The sequence below is a fragment of the Mus caroli genome, unplaced genomic scaffold (genome assembly GCF_978045245.1).
Source record: "Mus caroli unplaced genomic scaffold, Mus_caroli_1 scaffold_7, whole genome shotgun sequence".
Classification (NCBI taxonomy): domain Eukaryota; kingdom Metazoa; phylum Chordata; class Mammalia; order Rodentia; family Muridae; genus Mus; species Mus caroli.
The window spans coordinates 65970958-65984198 of NW_028227262.1; the positions used below are offsets into that span (position 1 = coordinate 65970958).

At 52.4% G+C, this 13241-nt stretch overlaps 1 protein-coding gene across 5 annotated transcripts in view; it reads left to right on the forward strand.

Annotated features, from left to right (window-relative positions):
* Window positions 1-12348, forward strand: part of Tet3 (tet methylcytosine dioxygenase 3) — a 95247-nt gene extending 82899 nt beyond the window's left edge. For all 5 annotated transcript variants that reach the window (XM_029478287.2, XM_029478286.2, XM_021164553.3 and 2 more), the window contains 6 exons: window positions 81-289; window positions 1143-1293; window positions 3188-3277; window positions 3739-3876; window positions 6381-6717; window positions 7299-12348. In XM_029478287.2, coding sequence (XP_029334147.1) covers window positions 81-289; window positions 1143-1293; window positions 3188-3277; window positions 3739-3876; window positions 6381-6717; window positions 7299-9082 — 2709 coding nt within the window. In that variant the 3' untranslated portion in view covers window positions 9083-12348. The remainder of the gene's footprint in view (window positions 1-80; window positions 290-1142; window positions 1294-3187; window positions 3278-3738; window positions 3877-6380; window positions 6718-7298) is intronic.
* The last annotated feature ends 893 nt before the right edge of the window (window positions 12349-13241 follow it).

Here is a 13241-nt window from a genome sequence, read left to right on the forward strand (position 1 = left end):
TCTGTGGGGTAGTGAGGGGCATGTACCATGCAGAGCTGTGTGGCCCTGCAGGGCAGTGGCTCAGTCCCATGTCTCTACAGGTGATCCGAAGACACACACTGGAGGAGAAGCTGCTGTGCCTGGTGCGGCATCGGGCAGGCCACCATTGTCAGAACGCCGTGATTGTTATCTTGATCCTGGCCTGGGAGGGCATCCCTCGAAGCCTTGGAGACACCCTCTACCAGGAGCTTACTGATACCCTCCGGAAGTACGGCAACCCCACCAGCCGGAGATGTGGCCTCAATGATGAGTATGTACTGGAGTGGTGGAGGTGGTGATGGGGCTGTAGAACCAGGGTAGCAGGCACTGGGATGCTGGGCAGTGCTGGGTTCTGGCCCTGGCTCAGCTTTACTGCTCAGCCCCAGATCAACACTAACCTATCTTTATTGGATTTTCCTACCCTTTCACTGAGATGCAATTAGTTTCAGTAAAGTTACCCTTTCGGTATATAGCTTGGAGGATTTTTGTTTTATTTTTGCTGAGACAAGATCTTGCTGTCCTGGAACTAGCTATGTAAACCAGGCTAGCCTTGATTTCAAAGCCTACCTCTGCCTCTGGAGTGCTAAGATTAAAGTCACGCTCAACCACCCCCAGCAGCTTAGAGGATTTTGATATAGTCATATTACCCAGTCGAGACTGAGAACAGGGGTCCGTTCGATGGCTCAGTGGGCAAAGGCAATTGCCACCATGCCTAACAACTTTAGTTCACTCTCCAGGACCAATATGATAAAAGAGAATAAGTCCTGAAGTTGATGTCCACATACACATGTGCACACATGTGCACATACATGCAAGCATGCATAACTCTTGTACCCTTCTACAACCCTTCCCCCAGCCCTCAACAACCATGTGACTTTCCTGACCCTTTAAGTTTTCCCTGAAGAATGTTTCTTTCCAACTCATATACATTATGTGTCCTTCTGAACAGTCATGTTTCACCAAGCATTGAGTGTTCAGAGAATAACCTGTACTGGGAAACTTGGAGGAGTTGTGGGGTGGAAGGAGGAGCCCTTGTTGCCAGAGGCTAGTGGAAACCAGTCCTCTACAGGGGCAGTGTCAACAGAGACCACATCTGTATGCTTGGCCTGTGTTATCCATTGCAGCCGGACCTGTGCTTGCCAAGGCAAAGACCCTAACACCTGCGGTGCCTCCTTCTCCTTCGGCTGTTCCTGGAGCATGTACTTCAACGGCTGCAAATATGCTCGGAGCAAGACGCCACGAAAGTTCCGCCTCACGGGAGACAATCCGAAGGAGGTGAGAAAAGCGGTGCCCGGCACACGGCAGGCCCCCCCTCGCGCCTCCCCACCTGCGTCCTTAACAGCTCTGCAGAGGAAGGATTGACATGGCGCTGCACAGATGGACAGGCAATGTATGACGTTAGCAGGCTGTGTGAAAACTGAGGGCTGCTGGCCACAGGTCCTCAGACCTACGTGGCAGCTTTAGAGGAATTATTCTGAATACCTTAGATACAGATGCAGATTTTTCATCTGAATTTGATCTGATCATTTCTTTGCGGGGCATCTTTGCGGGGTGTAGGAATAGGAAGAAGGGGGGGTCTTCCTCTCTGTGGATGCCCCTCTGAATCTGTACAGGGCTTGGTAAGGAATCCCATCCCCCACTGGGCTGGGCAGACATTGGGGGCATTCATACAGACATCTAGGCCCTTACTGTCTCCATGTCCTGGTGCACTGAGTGCAGTCCACACGTACAGTCACTGGGTTGTGATTAGGCCTCTCCATGGCTACTCACCCTGGTCTCCCATCAGGACCTCTCTTATGTCCCTGTCACAACTGAACAAGGGCCTCTTGGACTCTTGTAGCTTCCACAAGGGGTATAGGATCTGTGTCAGCCAAGGCCATTTCTCTATTGCTGTGTTTTCTGTGCTCCGTGCTGCAGTGGCCATAGCAAGAGGTGGTCTCCGAATGAGCACAGTGTCCTTTTCACCCCTTCTTCCTCCCTCCTGCTTGTACTTCCGGGGTGTAGGGGTCAGGGGTCTAACCCCTCTGCTGGGGTGCAAGTATCCTGGCCATCCTGATGTCAGTCTTGGCCTTCCAGAGCTTGAGGCTCCTAATACTGACTCCCCTCTGCCAAGGTCAGGGACAGCCACTGGGTTCCTCTTCTGTGCACCATAGCCCATGTAACCATCTTCCTGGCTAAATAGTTTTCAGGGACTAGAGCACTGCTCTCCCAAATGACCTGAGTTCATGACCTGGGACCCACACTGTGGCTCACAGCCATCTGTAACTCCAGCTTAGGGGAACTGACACCTTCTTCTGGCTTCTGCAGCCCCACCCCCTGCACATATATGCCATAAAGCATACACATATAAAAATCTTCATTTTCCCAAATTCAGTACCTTTTCCCAAAATCTTTTAGACAATTTTGTAAGCTAAAAATACTCTAGAGCTCTTTCTTCTGAGCAGCAAATGTGGTTGTCTCAGTGGGTTGAAGAGTCCCAGGGCCTTAGACTCACCAGAATAAAAAGGCAATGGCTCCGTTTCTCCAAGAGCTGTCCCTGGTGCTGTAGATTGCCGGCTACACACGTCTCCTTACCCCCACGTGACCAACAGGAGAGACCACTCAGAGCAGTTGATGGTGAAGGAGGCAGGGTCCCTCCCCAGGCCTGTGCTTCCCCAGCTCAAGCCTCACCTTGGAGCTGTGTTATGACATCATCCAGACAGTGGCATAGCAGTGGCCAGGCCTCACGCACCATCGTGTTGGTTGTACTGACTGGTGATGGAGCCATGCTCCTGGCTTCTCTCCATGCTGTGTGCTTGCTGCCACTCCTTCAAATATGTTCCATGTTCGTGTTCCACACCTATTGGAAAATCCCCGCCCACCATACTACACCTGTGACCCACAGTATTCAGCTCTGAGTGCAAGACCCTGCTCTCTTGTCCCAGCTGAACAGGGCTGTGTGTAACTGATGGAGTAGCTTAGCTGTCAGGATGACTGCACCTTCCAATAGTGGCTTTTCCTGTGAGCCTCAGTATCCCCATTGAAAATGGACACACCAGGGGAACGCTGAGACCCTGGACGCACTTGGCTTCCTGCCTTCCCAGCAATGGTTCTGGTGGGCTCATTTCTGGCAGGAAGTTTGCCGGCTTGAGCAGCTCTGAATGTACCTAATTGTTTGTTCTTCCTGCAGGAGGAGGTGCTCCGGAATAGCTTTCAGGACCTGGCCACTGAAGTTGCTCCCCTCTACAAGCGGCTCGCACCCCAGGCCTATCAGAACCAGGTACTGAAGCCAGGGCCTTTGTCTCGTGCAGTTTTTACTCAAGTTCCCTGACCTTGGAGAGTTGGGAGTATTGTTTCCTTTGTGTTTTTAAAGTGCGTTCAACCTAGAAGTCTCTTGGAGCCATTGTGTGCTTTGATAAGACTCCTTCCTTAGTCACCCCACCCCTAGCTCTCCCCCACCCTGCCGTCTTCCCCTCCCCATTGGTCTGCAGTGCCTCTGGCCTAGCTTCCTCTGAGGAGCTTGAGTTCCCATCTATCCAGGCAGACAAGCTTGAGCTAACCTAGGAGAGAGCCATTCCTTCAGAGCCAGGACCTCTCAACTGGAAAACCTTCCCTCAATGGCCCAGGTTCACGCCACAGCTGTGATCTTAACCTGCTTCTCTCTAAGATCTGGATCCCAGGGGCAGCGTCGGGGTTGGTCACTCAGGCCTTCTGAACCACTGTTCTTGGCCATTCACACAGGTGACCAATGAGGATGTGGCGATCGACTGCCGCCTGGGGCTGAAGGAAGGGAGACCCTTCTCAGGGGTCACAGCCTGCATGGACTTCTGTGCCCACGCCCACAAGGACCAACATAACCTCTACAATGGGTGCACTGTGGTAAGGAAGCCTGGGGCCAGCGGAAGGAGCCAACTAATGGGTTTTGCTCCTTGTGAGGAGGGAAGTAGAGTGGATTCTTGAAGCCCTAGGTAGTGTTGGCTTAGATGGCCTGCTCCTGCCCTTCCACAGAGATAACCCTCAGATCAGTGACCCTAGGAGGCATGTGAGGAACCAGAGCCAATATGTGAATTTACTGAGCAGTAGAACAAGTAAGATGAGGTTTGGGGATGAAAAATGGAAGTCTTCCTAGAGATGCCTGCTAGGCTACATGGTTAAGTAAGAGCAGGCAGGGAGGTTTGAATGAGTGGGTCCTCAGAGGCATGCGTGTGTGTGCTGGAGAAGACGGGGAGTCGGGGCTGACTGAGGTGGAGATACCCTCAAGGGAGCGGGTACTGCGGTGGAGGCTGCGCTTGCTTTTCAGCTGGGTTCAGTACAGCCTGGACTGCAGGGGCTGAGGAGAAGGCTGGGGGCCCAGACTGAGGTGCTAGCAAGGGCAGGTCCTCGAGGATAGAGGGGGCAAGAGGTGGTGACACTGGGGGAGCCGGCAGAAGCAAGAGCATGGTGAGGCCACCTGCCCTCCACACTCCTGCATGCTTTACTCTTAAAGATTAACTGTCAGCAGCCAAACTCTCAAACTTCTCATGTCTTAGTCTCTGCGTGCCTGTACACGGCTGGGTCTGTGCATGTGGACAGCCATGCATGCACATGCATGTGAATGTGCCTGGAGGCCAAAGGTCGATCTCTGGTGCTCCTGTAAAGCTGTCCATCCCTAAAGGTTTTAGTGTCATTTTTGAAACAGTCTCTCATTGGCACCTGGAGTTAGGATGGGTAGCCAGTAAGATGAGGTCCACTTGTGCTTGGCTTCTTCTGTGGGTCCTGAAGATATAACCCGGCCCTCCAGTTGGCACAGCGATAGCTTTACACACTGAGCCATCTGCTTTTTTTTTAGTATAAAATAGAGTTTATTCAGGGCATGGGGGGAGGAGTTAAGAGGGTGGTAGAGAAGAGAAAGGCAGGGAGAAGGAGAGAGTAGAGAAGTAGGGGCCGGCCATGGGGAGAGAGGTGGGAAGGGAATGGGGAGAGAGGGGGAGGCAAGAGAGAGCTGAGCCATCTGCTTATAGGAACTTGGAGAGTTGGGAACTGGAGAGCTGGCTTAGCAGTTGAGAGCACTGCTACCCTTCAGGAGACAGACCCTCAGTTTATTTCTCAGCAAACCCTTTCAGGTAACGCCACATCAGCTTTAGGGAATCTGGTGCCCTCTTCTAGCCTTTGTGAGACATAAATCATATATTCACACGGATATAAACACATACATAGAATTAAAAAAATACTTTTAAAAACCGTTTTCTGAAGTCTTTAGAAATAGCCACAGTCAGCACTTGGTGGCCACCCCTCCTATGGCTGTGTGTATGACCATGGCCACATAGCTGTATAAAACTCTTATCTACATGGTGGTCAGAGTCTACCTGCTGTCCTGTAGTGTGCTTTTCCTCACCAGTGGTAACTTGGGCTTTCTGTGTCAGTGAGTATGGATTCACATTTAAATTTGTTGGAGTTTCATGTGTAGCTCTGATATCAGCTATTTATTTAGCCAGTTCCCCCACAGATGATGGGCAGTTGGTGAGTCACACTCTCTCCATCCATATGCCATGAGGAATCCCTACAGCTCAGGGCAGAAATGGTTTCCTCTGGAGCGCCACCCCCTCCCCATAGAGACGGTGATAGTCACAGGCTTTTAGTGCTTGTTCAGGTTCCTGCAGTAAAGGATGCTGTCAGGCTGCCTAATTCAGTGAGGTGGGCCTCTTACCTGCTGAAGAGGTTGAACTTCTTCCCCTATTTCTCTTGCCTCTCCCTACCCCACAGCATTTATGTTATATGTATTATGAGTGTTCTATCTGCATACAAAGCCTGCAGAAGAGGGCATCAACTCCCATTATAGATGGTTGTGAACCACCTTGTGGCAGCTGGAAATTCAACTCGGGACCTTTGTTTGTTTGTTTGTTTTCGAGACAGGGTTTCTCTGTGTAGCCCTGGCTGTCCTAGAACTCACTCTGTAGACCAGGCTGGCCTCGAACTCAGAAATCCACCTGCCTCTGCCTCCCAAGTGCTGGGATTAAAGGCGTGCGCCACCACACCCGGCTTCTGAGGTCATTTTTAATAAAAAGAAAGGTTACCTTAGAAGCAGCAGCTCTGAGTAGTCGGGATTCCGGAGGAAGGCGTCAGCCTGTTGGTGTGGCTCAGTGGTGGCAGTGGTGGGCTTCAGGCAGAGCTTCCTCCCCAGTCCCAGCTCAGCCACAGGGGCACCAGAGATAACACAACTGAAACTGAGCGTGTGTGCGCTCCCTCCCAGCCTCTGTGTTGTTAGTGTCTAGAACCTTAGGAGCCAGGGCAGCATGATGGGACATGGCAGGTGGCTGGCAGTCGGGCCGTGGGGAGGAGACGGTTTGGAAGCTCTCACCAGGCATGGACTCCAGTCCCATATCTCCTCTCCCTGTGTGGGGCAGGTCTGCACCCTGACCAAGGAAGACAATCGCTGCGTGGGCCAGATCCCTGAGGACGAGCAACTGCACGTGCTGCCCCTCTACAAGATGGCCAGCACGGATGAGTTTGGCAGCGAGGAAAACCAGAACGCCAAGGTCAGTAGCGGGGCCATCCAGGTGCTCACAGCATTCCCCAGAGAGGTCCGGCGGCTGCCTGAGCCTGCCAAGTCCTGCCGCCAACGGCAGCTGGAAGCCAGGAAGGCGGCGGCCGAGAAGAAGAAGCTGCAGAAGGAGAAACTGAACACGCCAGAGAAGATCAAGCAGGAGGCCCTGGAGTTGGCTGGAGTCACCACGGACCCAGGTAAGCAAGCAAGGGCTACCACCCTAAGGGGCCTTACCCTCACCTCACGGCACACTGGCCACTTAGGAGGAACGTCCTGATGTGGCTCGCTCTGTCCTTCAGAAAGACGTTCTGTGAAGTACCTGGATATAAATCCCCTAGACAGAGCACTTGGCTGCTCCAGCATGCTCTGACTGTGTCTGGGGCAGAGGCCATTGCTGTAGGGCCCAGAGGTGGGAAGTGGGCTGTATGTGTCTGAGCTCCTATTCCTCCCTGGCAGTAGGTCCTGCCACCCCATGCCCACACGTGGGAGAAATGAGCTTCAGCTGAAACTAAGGCATTTTCCGGGGTCAGAGAGTAAAGTGATGGCAGAGAGGACACAGGTTCTGCACAAGCTTGTGTCTCTCCACCTTGGAAGTCTCAAGGGGAGCCCAGTGTGTAAGTCCAGACCAGGTTTGAGCTCACCTCAACATTTCATCCATCCACTTGTCAGGCAAGGGAGGAGCTTCCATCTCCCGCCCTCTACACCCAGCCCTTGCTAGGCTGTGGCACATGTCTCATCTTTGATGCATCTCTCATGCTTTGCCTTCTGCCTTCCCCAGGCCTGTCTCTGAAGGGTGGATTGTCCCAGCAAAGCCTGAAGCCCTCCCTCAAGGTGGAGCCTCAGAACCACTTTAGCTCCTTCAAGTACAGCGGCAATGCGGTGGTGGAGAGCTACTCGGTGCTGGGCAGCTGCCGGCCCTCCGACCCCTACAGCATGAGCAGTGTGTATTCCTACCATTCGCGCTATGCACAGCCTGGCCTGGCCTCCGTCAATGGCTTCCACTCCAAGTATACACTTCCCTCCTTTGGCTACTATGGCTTTCCATCAAGCAACCCTGTCTTCCCCTCCCAGTTCCTGGGTCCCAGTGCCTGGGGGCATGGGGGCAGCGGAGGCAGTTTTGAGAAGAAGCCAGATCTCCATGCTCTACACAACAGCCTGAACCCGGCCTACGGTGGTGCTGAGTTTGCCGAGCTGCCAGGTCAGGCTGTTGCCACAGACAACCACCACCCCATCCCTCACCACCAGCAGCCTGCTTACCCAGGCCCCAAGGAATATCTGCTACCCAAGGTCCCCCAGCTCCACCCAGCATCCAGGGACCCCTCTCCCTTTGCTCAGAGCTCCAGTTGCTACAACAGATCCATCAAGCAAGAGCCAATAGACCCTCTGACCCAGGCTGAGTCCATTCCCAGAGACTCTGCTAAGATGAGTAGAACACCCTTGCCAGAAGCATCTCAGAATGGGGGACCCAGTCATCTATGGGGACAGTACTCAGGAGGCCCAAGCATGTCCCCGAAGAGGACTAACAGTGTAGGTGGCAACTGGGGCATGTTCCCTTCGGGGGAAAGCCCTACCATTGTTCCCGACAAGCTCAATTCTTTTGGGGCCAGCTGTCTCACTCCTTCACACTTCCCAGAAAGCCAGTGGGGACTGTTCACTGGTGAAGGCCAGCAGTCGGCCCCCCATGCTGGAGCACGGCTTCGAGGCAAGCCATGGAGCCCCTGCAAGTTTGGGAACGGCACCTCGACCTTGACTGGTCCCAGCCTAACTGAGAAGCCATGGGGGATGGGAACCGGGGATTTCAACCCCGCCCTGAAAGGTGGCCCTGGGTTCCAAGACAAGTTGTGGAATCCTGTGAAGGTGGAGGAGGGCAGGATTCCCACACCGGGGGCCAACCCGCTGGACAAAGCCTGGCAAGCCTTTGGCATGCCCTTGAGCTCCAACGAGAAGCTATTTGGGGCCCTGAAATCAGAGGAGAAGTTGTGGGATCCCTTCAGCCTGGAGGAAGGGACAGCTGAGGAGCCCCCCAGCAAGGGGGTAGTGAAGGAAGAGAAGAGCGGACCCGCGGTGGAAGAGGACGAGGAGGAACTGTGGTCGGACAGTGAACACAACTTCCTGGATGAGAACATAGGCGGGGTGGCCGTGGCCCCGGCCCATTGCTCCATCCTCATCGAGTGTGCCCGGCGAGAGCTGCATGCCACCACACCACTCAAAAAACCCAACCGCTGTCACCCCACCCGCATCTCGCTGGTCTTCTACCAACACAAGAACCTCAACCAACCCAACCACGGGCTGGCGCTCTGGGAGGCCAAGATGAAGCAGCTGGCGGAACGGGCGCGGCAGCGGCAAGAGGAGGCCGCACGCCTGGGCCTGGGCCAGCAGGAGGCCAAGCTCTATGGAAAGAAGCGAAAATGGGGGGGTGCTATGGTGGCTGAGCCCCAGCACAAAGAAAAGAAGGGGGCTGTCCCTACCCGGCAGGCACTGGCCGTGCCCACAGACTCCGCGGTCACCGTGTCCTCTTACGCCTACACAAAGGTCACTGGCCCCTACAGCCGCTGGATCTAGGTGCCAGGAGCCAGCGTACCTCAGCGTCGGGCCCGGCCCGAGCTGCTCTGTGGTGCTTTTGCCCTCATACCCGGGGGCGGGTTGGGGGTGCAGAAGTCTCTCTATATCTACATATATGGATATGCTTATCATATATATGTATTTATGGTCCAAACCTCAGAACTGACCCGCCCTCCCTCCTCTTCTTCCCCAGCACTTTGAAGAAACTACGGCTGTCGGGTGATTTTTTTTTTTTTTTTGATCTTAATATTTATATCTCCACGTTTTATTTTTCCCCTTGTTTTGAGGGGGCTTTTATTTTCCTTTTGTTTTTAAAACTTTATCCTTGTATATCACAATAATGGAAAGAAAGTTTATAGTGTCCTTTCACAAAGGAGCGTAGTTTTAAATTCCATTTAAAATATGTATTTATTGGATTTTTTTAAAGCGACAATAGTAATGGGTTACAGGTGGGCAGGAAAGGCCGGCAGTGCTTCCTGCCTGGCGAGCCCAGCCTCCTGGGGGCTGCAGGTTCTCTCAGCCATCTGCCCCACAAACCAAGGTTAGCATGTAGCCCTGGTCTATCCCTCCTTCCCACAGGCTGGGGAGCCTTTTGGGACCACCCCGTTCTCCTCTGTGGAATGGGGGAAGCTGCAGACATCTGGGGGCCTGGCCTGGAAATGCTGGTGTTAGATGTCCCCAGAAACCAGGTTGGAAGTAGACAGCTTCAAGCTTGCTAGTCTCCACACTGAATCCTCTCTGTCCGTTATTTACCAAGTCATATGATGTCCTGGTTCGCTAGGCAGCACCTCAAGCTGGAGCAGGAGTCGAGAGGCTCCGAGGAGCTCTTCTCGTCCCGTTGATAAAGCCGGTGAGTACTGGGCCGAAGGAAGCTTAGTGGCAGATTTCTTAAAAATCGCCCCAAAGTTTGTCGATACTGAAAAAGGGCTACTGTATCTATAGAATCAAGAAGTTGAACCCAAGCTGTGAAGAGCCAGTGTGCTGTACGGTGCTCTGCGGGTGCTCTGCGGTGCTGTGTGGTGCTGGAGCCTGGTGCTGTAGTAGTGTGCTGGGACTTTTCTGACTCTCGGGGCAGGTGGCATCCTGCCAGAGCTCAGCCAGCCAGTGTGATGGCAGGTCACGCATCGTCCTTATTCCTGGATCTTCACACGGGACAATGGTGCAGCCCTTGCAGGGCATGGCCTACACTTCATTTAAAGTGCAAGGGTCAGGCGTTTTCAACAGGTTGCTATGCTTTTCCTCCTTTAAGGGGGCCAGTTCTCCATTGGATCTTTTCTCTCCTCCCTCTCCCTTCTCCATCTCCCCTGAAACATGCCCAATCCTAAAATCCTGGTGCATTCATTCAGCGATTTGAAAATGAGAACGTTGGTGCTTTAATTTCTGTGACATTGAGAGGTTGGGCCTGACAGGTGGCAGCGGCGGTGGTGGTGGTGTGTCTGCAGCAGGTCAGTCCTCATGAGTGTTTTTCAGAAGCCATTAGCCATGTAGTCAGGCTGCCCATGCGTGCGGACGTGTGTGGTGAGTGGGGGGCTTCATCAGGACACACACAGTGGCAGCCGAGCCCTGAGACAGCAGTTAGCACGTGGTTCTAGCCAGGTTTGGTCTTAATAAACTGAGCGTAGCAATCCCATGACAATGCTGAAGGCAGGTCCAAGTCCCCAAGCTTCGCGGTGCCTTGTGCCAGAGCCGAGCGGCCGGGTGTTGACTAGAGCCCTTCGGAAGCGCTGGCAGAGAGTGGCTAAAAAGGTGTCCTGAGCATTTTTGTGGTCTGGTTTTAACTGTAAATAGTGAAAGATTTTTTTAAGCACTTTTGCCTAGATTTAAACAGCAACTTGAAAAGAATAAAAAGTACATTTTAACCTGTGATTGTGGGAGAGACTGTAAATAGTAGCTGAATATTTAATGTGCTTTGTCAATCCACCTTAACCATAGTCTGTAAAGTTGCAATTATTTTACAGGACAAAAAAATGAAATTATTATTGCTTTTGAAATAAATACCCAAGAGCTTATCAGGACTTAGAATTATTCAGAATTCAGATTTATAGGAAAGCCTCTGACCCTCGGTTTGACAAGCTAAAGAGTCACAGGCTTTAAGGCGCATGCTAATTTTCTAGTTTTGAGGGAGAGTTGGTCCTTGAAATGCTATTTTGCTTAATCGCATCAGTGCTTTTACGCAGGTCTCATCTGACTCCGTGCTTAGGTAGATGCGGGGGTGCCTTGAAAAACTTCATTTTAAATAATCTTAAATATGATATTTTACAAAGCATTTGGAGAATGTGACCGTGTATATGGCCCATGGAAGCCCCAGGTTGGCTGATGGCTTGCAAGGTCCTGAGCGTGGCCCAGGTGATAACTGTTGCTGGCAGTGTGTGGATCTCTCTGACGCGTATTCAGTATGCTCCAAACCTCCTCACCCTTTGGTAGCAAAGCCATTATTAGATGAATGGAGAAACCAATACAAGCTGAAAAGCACGTGATGTCCATCCCCCAAGCCTGCACAGCCTTTGTTCATGAGCTCTAGACCAGGAAGCAGGCTGCCGTGAGGTGAGGCAGGCAAGAGGCGTTCCACGTTGGCCCTTCAGGTCCGAGCGAGCGAGCGAGCGAGCGAGCGAGCGCTGTTTCGGGGCTCAGCGCCGCGGCTGTGCTTGAGCCCTTGCTGACTTTCACACACTACATGTATAACCTACCTCAAATCTGTCACTGAATTGAGCATGCTTTAGACATGTATTTAAGACGTAACTATGCACAGTTCTATATCCCCCATCCCTTGCTGCTGAAGGCTTCTTAAAGAGAAAAATCAAAATTTTTATTTTTACTGGCACTATCATTTTTTAAGTCCTGAAGATGATTGACAAGACATTTTTATCATGAGAAGAAAAAATAAATAAATAAAGCCATTGCAACTCAAGAACCTGACGGCATGAGCAAGTTTTAAGAGTAGCGTTATAGCCGGGAAGATGATGGCTTCGGAGTCTGCTCCCAGGGTGCCCGTCTGTCCGTCCGTCTGTCCGTCCGTCCGTCTGTCTCCACAGTCCACAGGCAGTGCGAGCGTTCGGTGCCCCGCCCCCAGCTTTGTTTCCTTCCGCTTTGTTTTTGTTGTCCCTGCCTGCTGTGTGCAAGAGGACTTTTGAAGTTCTGACCTGAGAGGTTTTCTTTTAGAATATAAGTCATTTGCAGCAGGAGCTCACAGAATAACTGGTGCTAGCTGGAGAAACCACCTGTCAGTAGCAACACTGAGGGTATCACGCGGATTGGGGAGGGGTCAGTTTGAAGTCTGGTTATAGTGGGGACTGAGCAGCCCAGCCCTCCAGGGTGCTGCCTTGCCTTTTTGCTGTGGTGGCCCTGGCCCATGGGAAGGGACTCTGCCTCCTCTGGTCCTCCCACCTGCTGCTTTAAAGAAACAGTAGTTTGCAGAGCTAGGGGTTGTTAGTGCTGAGCATCAAGAACAGAAGTCGAAGGGCTTTGTTGCTCCATAGCTGATGGCGGTGGATGTGTGAGCGTGGTCTGACAGTAGCTGAAAATCCAGTGTCACAGAGCGAGGAGACTTGACTGCCTCAGATGTCAAAGCAAGGCCAAGCTGGTGGGAAACTGATATATCCCTGATGTGCCTCAACCAATCTCTTTCCTTTTGTTACTGAAGTGTGTTTTCTGGAGTTGGAAGCATTTTTATGAATTGAAATAGTCTAATAAATGGTGCTATGGTGTTTCAATGTGACTGTCCCTGATCTTGTCTCCCTGAGGTGCTATCAACGTTTGAAACCACAACCAACCAAAAAACGAGGTGGGCCCCGTTTCTCGGCTTTTCTTCCCTCTTTTGGTGCTGTCTTTGTGGACCTCTGTTTACCGCGCTGTGTCTGCTCTGAGCAGGGTTCTGGGTCTGGTGTCTTGTTGTTCCCCTTGGTGGCCAAAGCTAGGCTCACAGAGAAGGCAGCTTGCTCTGCGCAAGGACAGCAGAGGCCCGCCTGTGGGTTTGTCTATCTTCTTAGCCAGATTAGGACGGGAGTGGTGGCTTTGAGAAGGGGAGGCAGGGCCCCTGCCTCTCCTTGTATGTCAGGTATTCTCTTGTGTCCCAGGGTGCTAACCCCAGAGGGGACAGGCTGTGGTCCAGAGGCAGCGCCTTTACCTGGCCCCGGCAGGGACGGGATGCGCAAGACTTTGG